Source organism: Columba livia, chromosome 5 (assembly GCF_036013475.1).
Source record: "Columba livia isolate bColLiv1 breed racing homer chromosome 5, bColLiv1.pat.W.v2, whole genome shotgun sequence".
Classification (NCBI taxonomy): Eukaryota; Metazoa; Chordata; class Aves; order Columbiformes; family Columbidae; genus Columba; species Columba livia.
This window is the reverse complement of record NC_088606.1, coordinates 36,944,735-36,965,012: the sequence shown is the minus strand read 5'-3', so window position 1 is coordinate 36,965,012 and position 20,278 is coordinate 36,944,735. Positions and strand designations below refer to the sequence as shown.

The following is a 20,278-nucleotide window of genomic DNA, read 5'->3' as shown; positions in this document are numbered from 1 at the left end:
TGTGCAAGACCTGGCTCTAGGTGTTGGATTCCCTCTTGGCAGCTGGTACCTCTGCTTTAGGTGCTGCAGTGAAGGCAACCGAGTGATTATTGTCTCCAGCCAGAAGCGATTTGCCTGTGGTCCTCAGGGAGGTCTGTGGCAGAGCAGAAACTGAGCCCAGCTCTGTGGCATTCCAGTCCAAGTGCTGCAGTCCCCCTACAACTATTTCAAACCTTTTCCCATACCATTCCCCCCAGTTCCTTCATTGCTGTCATTGCCTTCTTTGTGAATCCTGTGGCTTTCGTTGCACAGATTTGCCTAAAACAAAGGACTAATTTAAACAGCAGAGCTGAGAAAGCATTTTATACCTTCTTTATTATTAAGCACATACAAACATCACCGCACCTTCATGAAGAATTTCTCTTCTGCTACTTCTTCATTGAATAAGTCATAATATCTAATCTGTGGTACTGAACCACAACATTCTGCTTTCTACCACAGAGAAAAGAAAATGTCTTCTTTGGGGAAACAAGAAAGCAGTTAATTTACTCCAGCAATAAACAGATTGTGTTTTTTAAGTATCCTGATTCCATCTGAGTATTTGTCTACATTTGTAGGTGTGCAGTCAAGACGCTAATAGTTCCCAGAGGGCTTTCAGATGGTCTTCTGAGGGACCAATCCTTTTGTGCAAGCAAAATAACGAGGAAACTAAAATACAGTTCTATTATGAAAGTTGATTTTGCACATGATAGCTTCCAGAAACACTACCCACACACTATGGGTAACACTGCAGATTCTTCTAATGATATATTTCATGCCTTTTACAACCTGTGCAGAGTGTCCACAACCAAGAAAGGGAAAGTGGGACTCCAGCCTGGCTCAGGCAGCACCAGAGCAGCCAGTGCTGTGTTCCAGGCACACAGCAGCATTCTTCCCTACTGACACGATCCTAGAGGCTGCAGAGATGCAGGATAAAACCAAAAAAGCTTTAATTCGGCTTCCAGTATGATTTATCTTCATTATTGCCAGTAGCTCAAATCCCTATTATTCCCATAGCATTCCAAGACTGCCACCTAAGGAACTTCGTTCTGCTTCTGAGAGTCTTACACAGCAATTTGAGCACACAGGCACAGAGATTCTGCTCCTACTCCTGTAACAGTCCAGCTCTGCTGCCTACACAGAATTAGCATAGGAGGCGTCACAGGCCTGCCATTTTGAGTGTCCTGGATGGTCTTATCTAATAAAGAAGTAAAACAGCCTTACAACTGAACATTGTATTGAAAGTTGTAAGACATATGTAAGCTGCAGCTACCCACTTTTTTTTTTTTACCACAGTTAGCTTTGTAAAGCTGTCATGTTACTCCATTTTTTTAACAAAAAGAGTTCACAGTAGTTGCTTTGTGGCAAATACCAACAGTATCCTGGGCTGCATTAGGCAGAGCATGGCTGGAAGGTCAAGGGCCATGATCCCCTCTACTCAGCACTGGTGAGTCCACACCTGGAGCGTGGTGTCCTCTGCTGGGCTCCCCAGTACAAAAGAGACGTGGGCTTACTGGAGCAAGCCCAGCACAGGGCCACAAAGACAACTGCAGAACTGGAGCATCTCTCATATAAGGAGAGCCTGAGGGAGCTGGGACTGTTCAGCCCGGAGAGGCTGAATGTGTGTAACTACCTGATGGGAGGGAACAAAGAGGAGGCAGCCAGATTCTTCTCAGTAGCATCCACTGACAATTAAAAGCCATGAAATTTCATCTGAACACAATAAACCAGTTTTTTATTGTAAGGGTGGTCAAACATAGGATATGGTTGTGCAGAGAGGTTGTGGAGCCTCCATCTGTGGAGATATTAGAAAGCTGAGTGGACATGGTCCTGGGCAAACTTTTGGGGGGTTGAACCAGATGGTCGCAAGGGGTCCCTTCCAACCTAAATGATTCTGTTTATTATGGATGTTGAATGTATAGGTTTTCTCCATCCTAAAGAATAATTAGAGGGCAAGAAACTTGAATGATGCCAGAATCTAATATATAGTGTCATAAATGTAACTTAGAGATTCACTCAGAGTTAAATAAGGAAATGCAGACATGGTGCTATCAGATGAGGGAAAAAAACAGGCAAAACTAACTGTAGCTATATTTTAAGCATTAGGACAGTGAAGGTTAAAGAAGCTATGTTATACTGAAGAAAGATAACAATTTCTGTTTTGCTCATCATCGTGTGAGCTGTCATGAATTACACTGTAACAATTCCATAAAATAAGTACATCTCAGACACTGCTAAACCAGAAAAGTAGTGTGCTCCACGTATACACAGGTGAAAACCGCTGCTGCCCAGCACCTCCACGCAAACCTGTATCTTTACCAGCCACTTTTCCTCACCCAAGGTTTCCCCCTGGTGTCTGCCACAGCAACAGTACTGCGGCGTAATTCTCCGTGCTGAAGAGAGGCGGTGGCAGTTTGGGGATGCCAACTGTTGTTGGCAGAACTGTGGTTGCTGAGCTAACGTGTAGCTCTCCGGATGTGTGCCTTTGCTGCTCCGCTCATTAACCACTACACATACCCAGCTCTTTTTCCGCGTCTTGGTCAGAAGTCACAGGCAGTTCAGCTCGAAGCAGAGCAGCCAGGGCAGGGATGCACACCCACAGCATCACCTCATCGGTTTATTTCGGGGTGCTCCAGGCAAGCACTGGCTCCCCGCACGCTCCCACCCCGCAGCCCGGGCCTGGTTGCGCCAGGAGCCCTCTCGGCCTCTCCCTGGCCCTACGACCCCGACCTCGCAACGCGACCTGGCAGGGCTGCAGCCTGGCCCGCCCGCTGCACCCTCCGGCAGCCCTTTCCTCCCGGTCACAAGCCGCCCGCCCCGGGGACCCTCATCCCCACAAATCTCCCCCACCGCGCCTGCTCAAACGAGCCGCCCGAGCCCAGCGGCTGACGGGCCCCGGCGCCTACATCTCCCAGCGTGCAACGGGGCCAGCCCGGGGCGGAGCGCGGCCGAGCCCGCCGCGGGGCACACTGGGAGTTGGAGTCGGGCGTTGGCGGTTGCGCAGCATCCGTTGGGGGCGCGCGGCGGGGCTGGTCTTTCGCAGGAGCACGGCAGCCATTGCCGCCGCGGCCGGGAGCAGCAGTTTCCTCGCGGCCCACAGGACTCAGCGCTCGGCGACGGTGAGTGTCTGCGCCTCCTTGGCTCGCTCGGCGGCGGGAGGGCCGACGGAGGGTCGGGCGTCGAGTTGCGAGCAGGGTTCTGGCAGCCGGGCCGTGCCGCGGCGCGGGGACGGGCCCGGCCTTTCTTGTGGCGGCCCCGCGCTGAGGGGAGGGAAGCTGCTCTCGGAGGCCTCGCTGGCGCCGTGCAGGCCGCTGGCGCCGCGCAGGCCTCTGGGCCGGGCGCTCGGCGGAGGCCGCTGGGTAACCGGGGCGCGCCGGCAGCAGGCCGCGGGGGCCGCCGCGCTTCATCGCTGCCCCGCGGCTCTGCGTGGGAAGGGCTGGTCCCGGCCGGTTTGCTCAGGAGGACGGCTGGGAGACGTCAGGGCTTGGACACGAGTGTAAAGCTTTCGCCCCCGCCGGGACAGCCGGAGGGGCGAGCGCCTCGGGCTGGGCCGACGCCTCGGTGACCGTGAACCCAAGGAGAGGCTCCCCCTGCGTTGGGGAAGCAGCCCCGTTCCGACCCCGCTTCTCAGAAAGACGAACGAGCAGATGGTATTTCGCTGCGGGCCCATGTTTCCCGAGTGGTTTTTGCCGGCGTGTGGTGTCTTGTGAGCAAAGGCGGTTGCTTTGTGCTAGGGACAACGTGTGAATCTCTGCGACTTGCAGGTGTTCCAAAAGATGTCGCAGCCATTGTACTCCCTGGTGCTTGAGTAAATAACACACGGACAGATAGTTTGCACGTCTTATGCTGTATCTGTGACAGTTACTCAGGCCATGCGATCCATCTCATGTTCATTTCCTTTTGTGATTCTTCTGTCTTCCCCCACCTTGTTTTTCTGGAACTAAGAACTAAAAAGTATTGAACGGTAATTATGTAGTAGTTTTAACCTGTCGGTCTGTGTTGTTCCCAAAACAAGTGCTGTTGCCAAAGCGGCTGTTCAGCCATGTTTTAAAACACAAAGTTATGTAAGTCTGTCCTTCCTCTGCAAAGGCCTGTCTTTCCCTTAATACCTCCTGCTGGCCTTGCCCATGTTTGTGTGGTAAGGATGCGTCAGAGAAAACAATCTGTCAGAAGACTTGCTACTCTGTGATGGACCTGGATCAGTCCTCTGAACTGGATTTCCACGACATGAAAATGCGAGTGTGAGCAACACAGGAGAAACGGTTACAAAGGGCAGCTTAGACTCTTGTAGGGGAAGCAGAAAACTTTTCACGTGGAACCAATGAAATAGGTATCATCTCAGGTCATGGTTCACAAACAGTTTAGGCTGAGTTAAGTAAGTGCTGTCACACTTCTATCCCTTGCCCCATAAGAAGCCCTGTATTCTGTCTTCCGAAGTTCTAGCACTCTCATTGCACAGTGAGCCCAAGTAATGGAGCTAATCAATAGAAACCTAATGAGTGTTAACAAGGAACGTAAATCACACTAATTCAAAATACTGCATCCAAATGGTCTTGAACTACGCTAACAGCTAGCATGATATGTTGTCTGTTTACTCTGTCTGCTTTACAGCCCAGTATTGTAATATAAGATCACATTGTATTGCCACTCTTATAGGGCTTGGATTCTTTGCCTTTTGATTGACAGCAAGATCACTGAGAGAGCCAAATAATTAAAACTTTCTAGTTACAAGAAATTTTTTAATTGCATAAAATGAAAAAGTGGCATACTCAAACAATGGAGTTTCTCAAATTATGTATCCTGCATCAGTAGATAGTTTTGAAAATCTGAATATCCAAAATAACGTTTATTTTTGCCATTGTTGAAATCTCATAATAACAGAATATTTCTTCTTTATAACTTGATAGACTGTTAAAAGAAGATAATTTATGGTTAGTGCAAATTGAAATAATTTGATGACTACTGTTTATCTTTGGGGTGCTAATATAACTTTTATTGCAGCAGTTATTTCAGATGAAAGTAAAAGTTTTACAGTGTATTATGTTGCTATTCCAATGATTAGCATAACAGTTTTGTTCTTTTTTTGACTGCTGTTAGCCCAGTAAATTCATCTTTGAGCTTATTGAATGTTTTTTTTCTTGATCTGTGATAAAAAAGCCTTATTAGTCTAACAGCAAACAAAAACTGTTTCTGATACAAGAAGTTTTTTTAGTGGTAAGACTAAAAAGGACAAAACTGGGAGGTCTGTGTAGAGTCTGCTAGAAGTCAGTAAGACAGGATTTTCTCACTTCTCTGGCTATAGAGAATTGGGTTTTTAACATATACACCTGGAGGACAATCAAATGGAATCCTATTCAACCAAGAGTTATGAGGTTAAAGTGATCTTAATCACCCCATTTTAAGTTTGTTAATCTGATAAACAGTGATGTTTTCTTTCTCAGCATCAACCTTAAGATGAGTGGGTGCCGGGTCTTTGTTGGACACTTAAGCTCACGTGCTCGGGAACGGGACGTGGAGAAATTCTTCAAAGGATATGGACGCATACGAGAAATCCATCTAAAAAATGGATTTGGATTTGTGGTAAGTAATACCTTGTTTTCCTTTCTTTTGTAGGTACTAGCCTGGCTATGCTGATATCAAGGAAGGGAAGATGTGTAAGAGTATAATAGTTCAAATGGGAAATGGAAAATATTAACTTGCATTTCAGATTGCTTTTCAGATTTTTGGATTACAGTTTTATCTGGTCTTGGCCAGGTTTTGCTTAAAATCTTGGTAATAGTCTAGCTACATTAAGTATATTGATCATAGTCTTCTGTGGACTTAAATTTTAACCCTTTTTTCTGAAGACAGTATAAATATCCCATTATGGCATTACAAAACTTGACAAAGTCTTGACCTAGAGAAAGGTTTATACAGAACCGCTTTATTGCTGTCTTACTTCTAGTCTGGTTGGTCATACCTCTAAATAATGGCCTTACATAAAAGCAAAGTTCTTGGCTAAGACAGCATATGTAATAGCTGCATGCTGTTTGCTTTAAGCAGCACAGCTTTTAACTCTTGTGCAGCTAAAGTTAGGTGTATTCACCATCCATACATGTTCACAGGAGCTGTGTCTGTCAGACTACTAAATTAAATACACAGTTCATGGTATCTTAGTTTCCTACCACTGCTTTCTAGAGCTCTGTGCTTCTAAATTGTTGTCCAAATTTTTACAGCTTTACAGGTTCCCAGATTAACTCAGGTTCAGTCTGTTTCTTAATTGTTATCTCCTGAGAACTAGGAATTACCTGTTCTGGAGCAGTGAGTTCAATCTGGACGGGTTGACATGCTGCCATCGCGCTATGGCAGGCTTACATGCCATTCGTTCGGCCAAGATCAATCTCTTAAATGAAGTTATGAGAAAAGAACAATAAAACAGGCTTTGCTTACTGTAGTTTCATATGAGTATCTGTGAGTATCTATATAAGAAGTATCTAGACTCCTACATGTGTCAGTTCCTGATTGCCCTGCAGTATGAGCTATGTCTTGTTGACTGCCAGCAGTTAAATACCTGTCTCTTAAAGTCCAGAGGTAAATGGCTGATCTAGATGTGAGCCTGAGTTTACTTAACATGTCTTTTCTATTTGCTGCTGTTTCTCAATCACCTTTCCCTGAGTGTTTCTCTTCTCCTCTCTTCTTGGGCAGGGCTGTTGATTCATTCGGGAACAACTTCTGTTCAACACCTGTACATGAGTCAGCCAACCCTCCTTTCTCTCTTCTCCAGTTCCTAAGCAGAAGCATTTTCTTTTCAAAGCTCACTAGTATGCTTAAATAATTGTCCAATAACTCTGCCTAAAAAAATGTATTGTTCTCATGATGAAAAATTTTTTCCTCACATCTGAACAAAACTTTGCCCTCTTTTACCTTGTCATCCCATCACTGTGCACCCACATGAGGAAAGCACTTCCAGCATCTCTGTAACTGTGGTTTGGGTTTTGGAAGACTCCAGCTGGATCCCCCTTGAGATGCCTTTTGTTCAGGCTGAATAAACATGGCACTCTCACCCTTTCCTTGTTCTCCAGCCTTCTGATAACTTTTGGTGGCCTTTTGCTGATCCCCTTCCAATTTTTCAATGGTTTTCTTGAGCTGGATGGGTCAGAGCTGGACATGGTGTTCCAGATGTGGCCTAACAAATGCCAAGGAGGGTGGAATGGTCACATCCCTTGGTCTGCTAGCTGTACTCTCACAGCCCAGGATGCAGTTTGCTTTTGTTGCAGCAAGGCCACGCTGCTGACTCATACTTGGCTGACTCTCCCCAAGGATTTCCGTGTTCTTCTCAGCAGAGCTACACTCCAGGCACTCAGACCCCAGCTTGTTCTGATGCTTAGGATTATTCTAGCCCGGATGCAGGACTTCACATTTATCTTTTGTTAAAATTTGTGATTCTTGTTGGCCTAATTTTTCGGCCTGTCAAGGTCTGTCTATGTGGTGGTTTTTTCTTCTGGTATATCTATTTCTCCTCATTGGTGTCAGCCACAAAAATTGTGAGGGTGCACTCAGTCCTGTCATCCGGATCATTTGTCAATACATTGAATAGAATTATCCTTTGCGGTACCTTATTTATCATGGGCTGTCAGTTCATCTTTAGTTTTTGTTATTTAAAATCTGAATTTGTAAACCTGCTACAAAACCAGGTGATTTTGATTGGTCATTGTTGTAATGTTAAAAGCGTACTTCATTGCGCTTGATTTAAATAATTGCTTGATCTTTGAATCTAATAGTATTTACTTAAATTTTGTAGATTTCAGCGCAGAATGTTTTCGAACTTCCGACCATAAAGCTAGGTAGACTTGCAAACATTCAGTTTGTTAGAAACTAACTGAAATCATAGCATTTGTAGGTGTTAACTATTGATGGACATGTTCCTGTGCGACCTCACCTAGGTGTTCCTGCTCCAGCAGGGGGATTGGACTAGATGATCTTTTGAGGTCCCTTCCAATCCCAAACATACTGTGATACTCTTAAATACCGTGCATAAATGAATTTTCTCAGTCTTTGCATCATCATGCAAGGATGTGTGATGTTTCATTTGCTAGTGAAACAGATTTCAGTGCAAAAGGGGAAGATTACTTAAGCCGGTATTGCTTCTGGAAAACTTTTTATGCAAACGCTTTCTTCAACTTGAGAAGTTTCTTCTCTGTTTGTTGCTCTCAAGCTGCAGTTCCACGATTTTTTTTTCTCTATCCGCAGTATTGGTTCAAGCAGTCCCTACCCAGCTGCTTGTTCTCACTGCTTTTTTTCTTTCCTTTCTCCCCTTGCCTCATTTCGTGTTACCACAGTTGTTCAGCCACATAATGAACCTACCTGGGAAGCTGATCTAGTTGAAAAATAACACTGTCTTTTTCACGACACCTCCTGAACAAAGTGTGCCGTTTTTCAGTTGGATGGGTTTCTTGACCTAGTTTCCTGCAGAGCTGTACTAACAGCTTTGCCAAGAACCAGTGGGCTGGATAGCGAGCAGAGGCTAATCAGGCTGACTAAAGCAGCATTGCTGCCAAAGTGAAGTGACAGATTCCATTGCAACAGTATATTAAATTGCGTATTATAGCTGATCCAGGCCTGCAGGTGACCAGTGCTGAAGAAAGGCTTATGTTTCTTACTCTTCTTATTCAGGCACCTTTTTTTGCCAGAGTTGTCACAGAATCACAGAATTTAATTTGCTCAGAAACAAATCAGAAGGGCTTTTTCTCTGGTTTACACTTTCCTTCCCAAATTAGTGAGAACTTAATTGGCATCAGAACTCTTGAAAGGGTTTTGGGAGTGCACAGTTCTGCTTTTGTTTGCAGTTGATCAGCTCGTGCTGTTATGTAGGTTTTCCCTGTATGTAGGGCTGTGTTTTAAACTGAATGCCTTGAAGTAATCCCCCCAGCTCTTTTTTAGAAAGCATATTAGGTATTTCTGTAAAAACTGAGGTAATTTAATTAATTTGTTTTATGTAGGTCCTGCAAATAATTATACTGAAATGACTGAGGGGGGCAAAGGGAGTTTGCAGGGTGGAAGGAGAAGAAATGATCATGAGTAGGACCATCTTGGCTTTTCAGTCATAAACGTACAGGGCATTTCAAAAAGATGGACCCAGTTTCGAAGCAGTATACATTTCAGATTGGGTCCATCTTTTTGAAACACCCTATACTAGGAATCCACTTCCCTGTTCAAAGTTCTGGCTGATACTTGCTGCAGAAATCTAAAATTTATAAACAAAATATGTTTTTTAGCATTTGATTATACTATGAGGGAAAATACTTTTTTATTCCTTTTTTATTTCTAGGAATTTGAAGACCACAGGGACGCTGATGATGCAATTTATGAACTAAATGGTAAAGAGTTGTGTGATGAAAGGTAAGCGTGATACCATAATTTCCCTTAAGAGCAGCAAAAGTTCTTTGTATCGAAATACAGTGCATTAGTTTGTCCTCTGACGTTTGTTTCTTGTGGCTCTGTGGTGGGATACACCTTCCATAACTTTACCTAAAGAGATTCATTTGGAACCTAGGTACAATCTTGTATAAAAGGCAGAGATAGTTTGGGGGTGGTTTGGAGCAGGGCTGACTGTTTTCTCCGCTTGCGCTTATTTCTCCTTCAAAGCTAATTCAAGGTCTTATCACTAGAAATATTAGTAAAAATTAACTAAACTTATTTTTTTGTTATTTATCTGTCGACTTCAGAAAATAGGGTGATGATAACCTCTCATTGTTTGGAGTGTTGCCCTTCAGTTTGCAACAATGTGGACTATAGTAATTGTTTGCTACAGTAATTTTTATTTTGATTATGGAAGCTGGTTTAGGTCATTAGGTGGTTGTTACTTATTTTGGTACTCTTTCCCTCTGTGATTTTTCTTGGGCTCTGGTTGAGCCAATTTAATGGTTTCAGTCTGAATTACAGACCTATGACAATTTTCATCCAAGTCTGAGGGAGACGAATGAGACAAGATGGTACCACGGTTCTGGCTCTTTAAGAAATGCCAGCAACTCTGTTATAAATCAATCCTTGCAAGGGCAAGATAATTCTTGTTTATGCACATGTGCTTATAGTTGTGAAAGATCTAAGTGTCAAATAGTTGAAGTTTGGGGTTTATGTTTTGTTTGCTTGTTTTGTTCCTGTCTTAAGGGTTACGATAGAGCATGCTCGAGCCCGAAGAGGAAGGGGCAGATTCTCACAACGGTTCAGTTATTACCCCTCACAGAGTGGATCTAGGTGAGTGGTCTGGACTCTGTTTCCTACAAACACAGTAACTGAAGAACTGTACTGAAATACTGTTTTCTTCTAGTGGTTGGAGTTAGGGGTCCAGCTCTGTTTCCTTGTATAGTTTCACAAAATAAGTTTCATCTTCTCAAACCTTGCAGGTCCATTGCTATTACTTACCTTCTCTGGCTGAGGAGAAGATGGATTTTAAAGCAGTTTAACTGGCTCGCGGAGGTTCACAAACCTGCTATGAAATGCTCCCTCTCCATGTTGTAGGCACTACATTGGTGTTGCTTCCTACTGTTGCGTAAATGATATGAAGAAGTAATGCTGCAGTTGGATTGACTGGTTTTAACACTAAATCAAGAAAAATGCCAGAGCTGCTCTACTGAGGCTTTTGTCATTAAACTGAGCTTACAGGCTAAGTAGAATTACTCTAGAACCATACTTCAGGGTATTTACCATCTAGCCAAGCTTTCACGTTTCCAGTTGTATGGTTATCAAAACACTTACTTCAGCACAGCATACAAAAGGAACTATATTTGAAAAACAATGCTAGGGCACAAGTTACTAGGATACGCAAAAGTGTGCAAATACCAGTTGACTAAGTCCGCCGGTGGAGTGGGTGCCTTGCTGAAGGAGAGCCTCTGTCTGACAATGGAATTTGAAAAACACAACATAGCTCGTATCTAGAGTACCTGTAGTGGACATCAAGTGTTTGTGGAGTTGTTCACTTTCAGTGATTTAAGCCAGTGGTGAACACTGTGCCAACTCGCAGTGGAGTTTGTGAAAGCTCTGCAGATTTGCATATATTCCACCAAACAACAACACATTACACCTTTGTATTTTATATTTACCTGTGTGAAGTAAATATGCACGGAATAAATTACTCTGCATAGGCCACAGCTATAAATGTTTCTACAGAGTAGAGTTTGGAAGAAAGACGAAGACTTTAACTGACATAAACCTTTGTGTTTGTTTCAAAGTCAGAATTGCTGCCATTTACAAACCAGTGTCTGGAACATCTAATTTGCATATGCAAATATGCTAATTAGATTGTTTTTTCTTTAGTGGCAGTAACCTTGATGCGGTATAATTGGTCCGAGGTCCAGGCTAAAACTGGACTTTTAAAGTAGGAAGTGTGATTGAAGGTCGTGGGCGTCTGACGTTGTAGTCATGTTCATGATGTCAGACTGCCGATGCCAGACAGGAAGAGACTGCGGTTTGCAATAATGGAAAAATGAGACTCAGCCTGCCAGTTTTGGGACTCTGGGACCTCTGTTTAAATGCCCGGAAGATCTGGATGTTCTGAAAAAAATTGGGACACTTTGAGGTATGCACTGAGATGAAATTGTCTGTGCTTCAGTGTACAAATCAATACGCACAATTTAGGATTATGTTTCTCTGGGAGGAGAAGATGAGAATAATTTTCTCTAAGGTCAGTGTTCTTCATTCTTGAATCTTGTTACAGTAATATGAAGTAGTACCATTGTTAGGATCCTGCATTACTTATCAAAAGGCTAGCATACCTTTTTCCATAGTTCTTATATCCCTTTGGATTCAGAATGACGTGGATATGGAACAGAAATGACCTGTAAGGGCAGTATTCTTTCCAGATGTCTTACTCTTCTGTATGAACATTTTCAAGCCACATTTTAATTTTTGAGAGGGTCTTTAATTTTCAGTTAAGTGAAAAACATCAGCATTCATTCAGGAACTGTGAACTGCCACAGTTATTTCAGGGCAACCACTTATCTCGCTCTCATTTTACTAAAATAAGAGTATTTTTGTCCACAAAATTATCTAATATAGGTCATGGATGCATTTATAAATATTAACAGTTATTTGGAATTTAGAAGTGTGAGCTAAGATGCCTTTAAATTCTGCCTGCTATCTCCATGACATGAAGCAGAATTTATCCTACCAACTGAAAAATAAAGTTTTATATTGCCCCTTTACGTGAATATCCTCCAAAACCATATGTGAGAGCCAAGCCTGTCAAATACCAAAATGAAACTAATTCTCTTTACATTATTTTCATTCTACTAAGCACTTATTTCAGTGTATCTAGAAAAAATGGTGGCTTTATTCACTGCCTTGGTATAAACTTTTTAATCAAAATTGTTTTTAACCCTGTTGTAGCATGTCTCTTCATGTAGTGGACTCTTAAATATCTTCTTGTCTAGGGCGAATCAAATCTGCAGTCCAGCAACAAGGAAAATATTTAAATCTTTCAGCAAACTATAGAAAACATCAGATTTTTTAAGTTCTAAATTCCTTACACTGGAAACTTTTTTTTCCTCTGAACCATTCTGGCAGGTATGGACCTCCTATTCGTACTGAACACAGGATCATAGTTGAAAACCTTTCATCCCGTATCAGCTGGCAGGTGAGTTAATATCTTCTTTTTTTACACCTTATTTTCCTACCTGGTAAGTAGGCTGCTCTCAGCCTAATTTCTTAATAAAGCCATCATAAATATTTAACCTGAATAAAAAATAAGCAAAAAGGTTTCAGTGATTACTAAAAATTAGCATTCAAACACTTAGAGAAGTCTTGTTTCACAGCTGTGCAAATAGTTCTATAACTAGATTTTGTGGTTGGGAACTGATTCTTACATGTGTTTACCAACTGATCAAACTTTTGAAGACTCTTAGATTGTTTCTAAATTATTGAAGCATAGCATCCATCTCTTTGTATTGTTACACCTGGAAGTGCACGCCTTTGTTTTGGGTAAAATTTATGGTCTCTTCTATGTTTTGTAAAATATTTTTGTGACATGATGCATGATTGAGAAGTCTGGTAATATGTCATTAAAAGGAGTCTTTGGAAAGCTACTGTGTGAAGTATGCTTACCATAGATATTCCCAAACTTTCAGTAATTATATTTTGAAGCTTCCTTACCATGTCTTTGTTTTTGTTTTGTTTTTTTCCCACCCCTTGCTAATGTTTTGATAATTTTTAGCTGGCTTTTAACAGAATAACCATATAATCAATTCCTTTAGTTGTATTCTGCGCAGTATACAGTCTATAGAAAGTTTATTTTGTAAGGGCACAGCAACAGATGCTGTTTACAAAAGGTGACTGAATAGTGGAGTTTAGTCTTGTTCATTAATCTTTATATTCTTTGAGTAAAGATACTTTAATTAGTGCACTGAAAGATGCAGTAGGACACGTGGCATGTTTAAAACCTTGGTCTTGCAGCTAAATCCGCATGAGGGAGCTGTGTGGCTTGCCTGGGACGCCGCTGGTGTCTTTCATAAGAGCTTGGGTACAGTCCATGCAGATAAATGGTCAAACTACATTTGTTTATCTTCTGCATGACAGGTTCAAAAGTTCATAATTGTACAGTTGTGTTAATTATTGAATAACTAGAAGAACAACTTCTGAGCTGATGTGATGAGCAAGTGGTTTTCATCTAAATATCTTCTGGTTATGCTATGCAGTTACATATATGAAGAGATTGTTATAAAACACAGCACTTGGAAATGACAGTAGGGATGAGAGAAGTAAGCTAGAATGGAGTGTTAAGGAGAGTAAATCATATAATACTGTTTAGTATTAAATTCATAACTTGAAAAAAACCTTAATGTTTTTGTAATTTTTTTACTCGTGAATATTTATAATGGCTTTATTTGTACATACTGTTTTGAACTGAAGCCCTCCCAATTCACATTTCATACTGATGAATCTTTAGCTTTCTAATGAAATGTTTAATGACTCTCTTAAATATATGGTAAGTTAGCATAAGAGACTTATTGATACCTGTCTAAATAGAAATCATTTGAAGCTGACATCCATATGCAAGCCTTATTTAGTTTTAAAGTGGTGCTGCTTTGATACCGACTATAGTGCTTTAACTTCTTTTAACTATGCTACTTACACATCAGATTAAAGTAGCTAATACATTAACAGTAGTGGCATTACTCTTCCTTTTTAACCTCTGAGCTTCTAGCAAGCACAGTTGGTATGGAATCTTGCTTTAAAACTTACACGCATAATTTCGTCTTTGGTATGTGCAGATCCCCATGCTTTGAGAACTTCTGTCTCCTTAAAAAGTTATTGTGATGGGATATTAAAAAGAAATGCATTCAGATCAGTTTCCTCAAATAGTTGGCTATATTGTTAATAGGTAATCTCATACCTAAGTAGTAGACACTGTCAGAATTCTCTGTATTTTAGCAAACCTATATTTCTGCATGTTCAGAGCTTTCCATCCACCCTCATTAGCTCTTCAGTATCTGGGAATTTTCAAGCAGTTGGGAAAAGTAGATGTGTTACATCAAGATGTAATTTTTAATATGTGTTTTTCTGATTTATGGTTGTCCTATACCTTATTTTCCGTTGCAGCTAAGGACAACAGGGTATTCTTGTGCTGTTTAAGGTGAAGCAGAATAGTAAACCTAGGATAAAATTTGACTGTTCCACAGGTTAAGTAAGAAGAGATAACTTTAAAACATTCCCCTAATGATAGTAAATACCCTGAGCTTTTCTAACACATGCACCCTTACTCCCTTTTGAGCAATAATGTTGGCATCTTAATCATGTGGACATTACTGTAACAAGTGATATTTCATTATGATGATCCTTAGGATTCAGTGTATATTGTGGAAAGTCTGGGAGGGCCTGAATTTTAAAGGCTGAAGTTATTGAATTAGAAAATAAGTTTGTAGATAAACGTTTTCTAACTTCCTTTTGATTTACCAGTCCTAGTCTGGTTAAGATCTCACCAAATTGAGCAGAGCCAAAATTTTGTTCTTCATTTTCAAATGGGACTAAACATACTGAGGTTGAAGTATTATTTTTAGTGGTGCTGTAGGGCCCATTTTTCATTTGCCATTAAGCTTTATTTGTGTTAAGCACAGGTGAAACAAAGAAAATATCTATTAGTTTTAAAAATAAAATTATTTAATTTTAATTAAGATATTAGATAAAACTAAGCCATGTTATACTCTGTAGGACATGTTCTAAAACTCTTCTTGGCTTTTTGTTTTGTATTTTTTTCTTCCCTAAGCGTATTTCTAACCAAGTGCATATTGAACCTCTTCTAACAACCTTGATTTGGTTAACCCTCACTTTTCTTGTGTGGAGGAAAAAGAACCAAAGATTTGGGGGTTTTCTAGTGGCTGAAATTCTAGGGTTTGGCCTGTTCTGAATTTGCCTTTTGGTTCCTATGACACTTCTGTTTTTTGGCGATCTAGATCTTGGTTTGCCTGGGTTTGATCTCGATTGGCTAGCACAGGTCATCCTCGGGTTCTTTAGCCACTTCTGGAGACTGGCGACTATGTCCAGTGCTTTCAGGGCCCCTGGTACCTCCGTGAAGCGTATTGCTATGAGCCATCACTCTGCCTTTCTCATGTAAGAGAGTTCCTCTTGGCCAGCTAGGTATTGGACAAGCAACTCTTTGCTTAAGGTACCTTCTTGTATCATCTGCCACTCGTGGCATGTTGCGGTAAGTAGTCTGGAATTGTCAAATACCAGATACTGTTTGGTAAAAGTACTGCTTAAACTTACAAGAACGTTTAGCTTTTTAATGACCTTTTATATTACTTGTTTGTACTTTATCCTATTGCTGAACAAGTAATTTTACAGTGTCTGCATGTTTAGCCACTATTAAGTTAAATACAAGGGTGTCTATTGACGTGGCACTGTAGCGTGACAGATATTCAGGTGAAATATAAAAACATTTTTTCCCTCTGTAAAATTATTAGTTTTATAGTAATTACACCTTTTTGCTTTTAATTTTGCTGTGAAGTTGGGGGAGGTGAGGCATATAGAATGAATTTGTCTACTTATATTGGATCGTCATTTAGCTGGGGTGTTTAGTAATGAAAATTTGCATTTAATACTATGTTGCTTTTCATCTGTTACCATTCTGATTTCAGTACATATGTTGATGTTTTAGGTGTTGCATTTTATTTTCATAACAGCTGGCCTTGGGATGCAGGATTATTTTAAAAGCAATATTTTATTCGCTGTGGTTCTAAAAATGAGGGATCATTTCTATAGGCAGTTGCTATTACATAGGCTGATTCAGAAACTTTTCTAAATTATATATATTTTTTATAAAGTATAAAAAGCATTAAGCAGTTTTAGCAGAGAAAATTTTAGGCAGGCATTATTTACTGCTGGTTGACTTATTTGTCATCTGTTTAAGGCTAAAATGTTAACTTTTACTGCAGGACTTGAAAGATGTCATGAGAAAGGCAGGGGAGGTCACCTATGTGGATGCACACAGAAACAACAGGAATGAAGGGTAGGTTCATTTTGTGTCTAAATCCGTACAATAACTAAAACTGTTAAAGGCAAGATTATCCTTGCAATGTAAAATAAATGAAACAGATCTTTGGCTTAGGTGCTGAACTTCTTCTGATTAAAAAAAAAAACAATCTAAATAGGGCAGGGGAGTCTGCAAGTATTTTGTTTCTTGGAGAGCTTTAGAATGCAGTTTAATGGAGGACTGAGAGATACTTCCTCAGCTGGTGCAGGTTTGTGTAGCTTCTTGGATTTTCTCCATCTCATTGCAGTTGAGAGCTCTGGTAAGCTTTAAGAAGATGTGAGGTACAGATCGCTAGGACTGTTAGCATCACATTTTCCTGTTAACAAAGTTAAAAATTAGCTTTCAGAAGAGAAGACATCAAGCTATGAATCAACAGATTGAAAAAGGCTCAAACTTGTTCTTCTTGCTTTTTCAGTTTCTCTGAAAATTTTTCTTCTTTTCCCAATGGTGTACAGGGTTGTGGAATTTGCATCCTATAGTGATATGAAGAGTGCACTGGAAAAACTGGATGGCACTGAGCTGAATGGACGCAGAATTAGATTGACTGAAGATCACAGAAGGCATAGGTATGTCACCTGACCTGATAAAATTCTGCTGAGGGTATGGATTTGGGTACTATTGATGCCAAAGTTTATTATCTGATTCTTTGGCCCCAAGCTACATGTCACCGCACAGAACCACTTTCTAGCAGTGTAAACAAATTTAGATAAGAACTAACTTGCTGAAAACAGGGTAAGCAGAGCACTTTTGGATGAGAGTAAGGAGCTTTTCTTTTTAAGATAAAAATTTATATTTAAATAAAAGGACTTTTTAAAAAAGCTGTTAATTTTGGTATTATTAATTTAATGAAAAGCTGCTTCACCGTCCTGCAAAACGTCTTTCAAATAGTTGTGAAAAACAACTTTTTCATCAGAATAAAAGAAAAACAGCTTGCTTGCATTATTCCCAAAGCACTTCTGCTGTTTAGTCATTTAAGAAACATGTTAACTGCAGCTTCTTCATTGTCTCTCTGTATTTTCATGAGAAAAGGGATGCATAACTAAGGAAGGTGTTAAATTCTCTGGCCTTAAAATGTGCTCATGTTCACTGCATTTAAAGACTTGTCGGATCTTGAAAGAAATCCTAAGTAATCTACATGGGTGTTTCTAGAGATAATAAATACCACATGTATCATTTTCATTTCTGTGCTTTTCTCTATAGATGACTAAAAATTTGTTTGTCTCCTCCTGGTGGGGGCAGGGGGAAGGCATCTTTAATTAGGCAGCTCATATTTTGCCATGCTAGCAGAGAATGTCAAGGCGTAGCAGCTCCTGGTAGCCTTGGCCTAAGAAGATACTGTTGTGATGGAACTTAGCAGAAATCTGCAGCACTCTGAAATAATTGAATGCTGTGTGTAGCACATTCAAATGGATGTGCTGTGCATATAAAGTAGTTGAGAATTTAAACTGAGTACTTTAAATTTAATAGGGGGTGAGACTACAGCTTTTAATTGTGTTTCTCTAGAAGCAGATCTCGATCAAGGAGTTACTCAAGATCTCGCAGCAGGTCCAGGTCTACAGGATCTTCCAGATCGGACAGCCGGTCCAGGTCCAGGTCAAGATCAAGGTCTAGGTCCCGATCTCGGTCCCGATCCCGGTCCCGATCCAGATCCCGGTCTCGTTCTCGCAGTCGTACACCTAAGAAGAGCTATTCCCAGAAAAGCCACCGCTCCAGCTTGCTAGCTTCTTCCCCATCTCCCTCTTCTTCTAAAAGAAAATCTCGTTCTAGGTCGAGCTCTGCTCGTAGCCGCAGTTAACCTGCTATTAGAGATGTATTAATGCATTTAATTTGATTCAAGTTTCTTGAAGACTTGAGACAAATTATACATGAGAACTGGGAGGGGAAGAGTTAAGATGATGAGAGGATAACCTCCTTTTACATTGCCAAAGTGCCTGTCATCAAATAGGCCATCTCTGTGAGGAGAGGCTGTTAGCTTTCTCCTCTTCAGTGAAGTCTGGAGTGGGAAGTCTTTTTATTTTTTCCCTGCTATTAGTAAACATTTATATCATAGATATATTATGTACACATAATGCTGAGGTAATGGGATGAGACAATACGCTGCTTTCTCCCTCTCTTGCCCCAAACTTTCCCCTCCACCTGCAAGGCCTTTGACTTCCAAAATACTACGTTAGCTTTTGTCCTTGGTATTAAATCTGAGAAGAGGAAGTATAGATTTTATTCCGTTACGACTGTGTGGCTACTTTTCTGTGTAAGAATGAGTGGACCAGCTGAATTTAGTTTAGAGTTCACTTTTTTTCCCTGTTGCTTGGCTTTACAGGCTGTTTAAGTTCCAGCTTTAAATTACATTGATAATATGCTTAATTTGCAACAGACTTTCAGGAATACCCATCAATCAGTTGAATATTGCTCACTTGGTTAGTGAATCAATACAATGTTAACCAGTAATGAAAGCTGGTATTTCCTGTTAAGATGAAACATACCATCCAGTTGTCAGTATTGGGAATCCATTCTACTAATTTTCCAGTAATTCACTAGTATGTGGTGTTGTATGTAGGGGCCTTATTTGACAGGTGACTCCATAAAACTGCACAGAAAATGTCAATATGCATGTCCATGTTTTTGATGTTTATAAAAGTGACATAGCTCTCATACCCAAACGTATGATACTGAATAACATGTGTATGACTAGCAATAGACTTGATGGAAAGGAAGGTTATTTTAGTAAATGACAACAGCAAAAAATCTGAGGAAAAGTGTAGTCAGTTGTGACAGAAAAAGTTAATCATGTTAAAGCGTAAAGAGGATAATTTCTTTAAATTTCCTGGATGCACAGTTGTTTTGATTAATAGAAATTTCCACTGCAAATACTGTTTGTTCTTGTAATTTGAAATTAGATTTTTTTTAACTTCTGTATCGTTAAAGAAGGGAAACATTTTTGGAAAAATATGTAAATTAATCCCAAAGTCTTATGTGTGTTTAAATGTACCATTCCTAATAAAATAAAAACTTTTTCTGGCTTACCTTGCAGTTTTGTTTAGCAATTCTACTGTTGCTGGTGTTCACTTCATACAATCTTCCACACGTGATCACAGGGAAATTTATTTGAAGGTGTACCCATATGGAAGCAAGCAAAATGTAAACTAGGAACCAGTCACGACACATAAGTAACCAGATGCTGACTAATAGGAGGACAGAGTAAGGTTTTGCTGTCGTGGCCATCAGTGGCTGTTTGCACAGATGGCAGACAGTATTTCTGCAGTCCTTCCAGACAGATTTGTGTGATATCTTCTTGTCCACCTGTTCAAACAGAGGAACCAACAACTAAATATTCATAGGTGTTGGAGTCTTCCTATAGGTAAAATTACGCAGGGTGGCGTGTGTTACCAGTGCAGTGTGACACAATGGAAATAGACCTCTCACTATTTTTTTACATGTTTGTCAAGGTGGCATGCAGTGGCTCTTTGTTCCCCTAAGATATACAAAGGTGTTCAGGTGAGGAAAAGGTGAGCTTTTGAAATCTTAAGAATATAAAATCTGATCTTTCTCTGAGGAAAGATTTGTTTATGGTGGATGTGAACTTGTCAGCTTTCTCTGTTTATTTGAAGGGCAAGGATAGGAATCTTCAGCAGCTAAAACAGCTTAGAGGAGAGGTTGAGCCCCTGGTTACTCAGCTCTTAGTTATTTCTTCTGGTGTATTAATTTAGGTGCCTGTAGAAATAATGGATATTGAAGCCCAAATTTTTATTTATTGTGCATGTC

The 20,278-nt window shown here is 40.6% G+C and overlaps 1 protein-coding gene across 2 annotated transcripts; it reads left to right on the top strand.

Moving 5' to 3' along the window:
* The first annotated feature begins 2,901 nt into the window (after positions 1-2,901).
* On the top strand, positions 2,902-19,539 carry LOC102089049 (serine/arginine-rich splicing factor 5). Of its 2 annotated transcripts, XR_010472957.1 has the most exons (9): positions 2,902-3,137; positions 5,460-5,598; positions 9,326-9,396; positions 10,165-10,251; positions 12,559-12,628; positions 15,441-15,691; positions 16,422-16,495; positions 16,975-17,085; positions 18,023-19,539. XR_010472957.1 is itself a non-coding variant. In XM_065064386.1 (8 exons), exons 2-8 carry the CDS (start codon positions 5,473-5,475, stop codon positions 18,312-18,314), a joined length of 831 nt encoding a protein of 276 aa, XP_064920458.1. In that variant the 5' UTR covers positions 2,902-3,137; positions 5,460-5,472; the 3' UTR covers positions 18,315-19,539. The 2 variants fall into 2 exon arrangements, 1 of the variants encoding a protein (XP_064920458.1); XM_065064386.1 differs by lacking the exon at positions 15,441-15,691.
* The last annotated feature ends 739 nt before the right edge of the window (positions 19,540-20,278 follow it).

Coding starts and splice junctions, on each gene's coding strand:
- LOC102089049 (XM_065064386.1), top strand. CDS start 5,473: ATGAGTGGGTGCCGGGTCTTTGTTGGACACTTAAGCTCACGTGCTCGG. Junction 10,252..12,558: donor CCCTCACAGAGTGGATCTAG/GTGAGTGGTCTG, acceptor CCATTCTGGCAG/GTATGGACCTCCTATTCGTA. Junction 17,086..18,022: donor GAAGATCACAGAAGGCATAG/GTATGTCACCTG, acceptor GTGTTTCTCTAG/AAGCAGATCTCGATCAAGGA.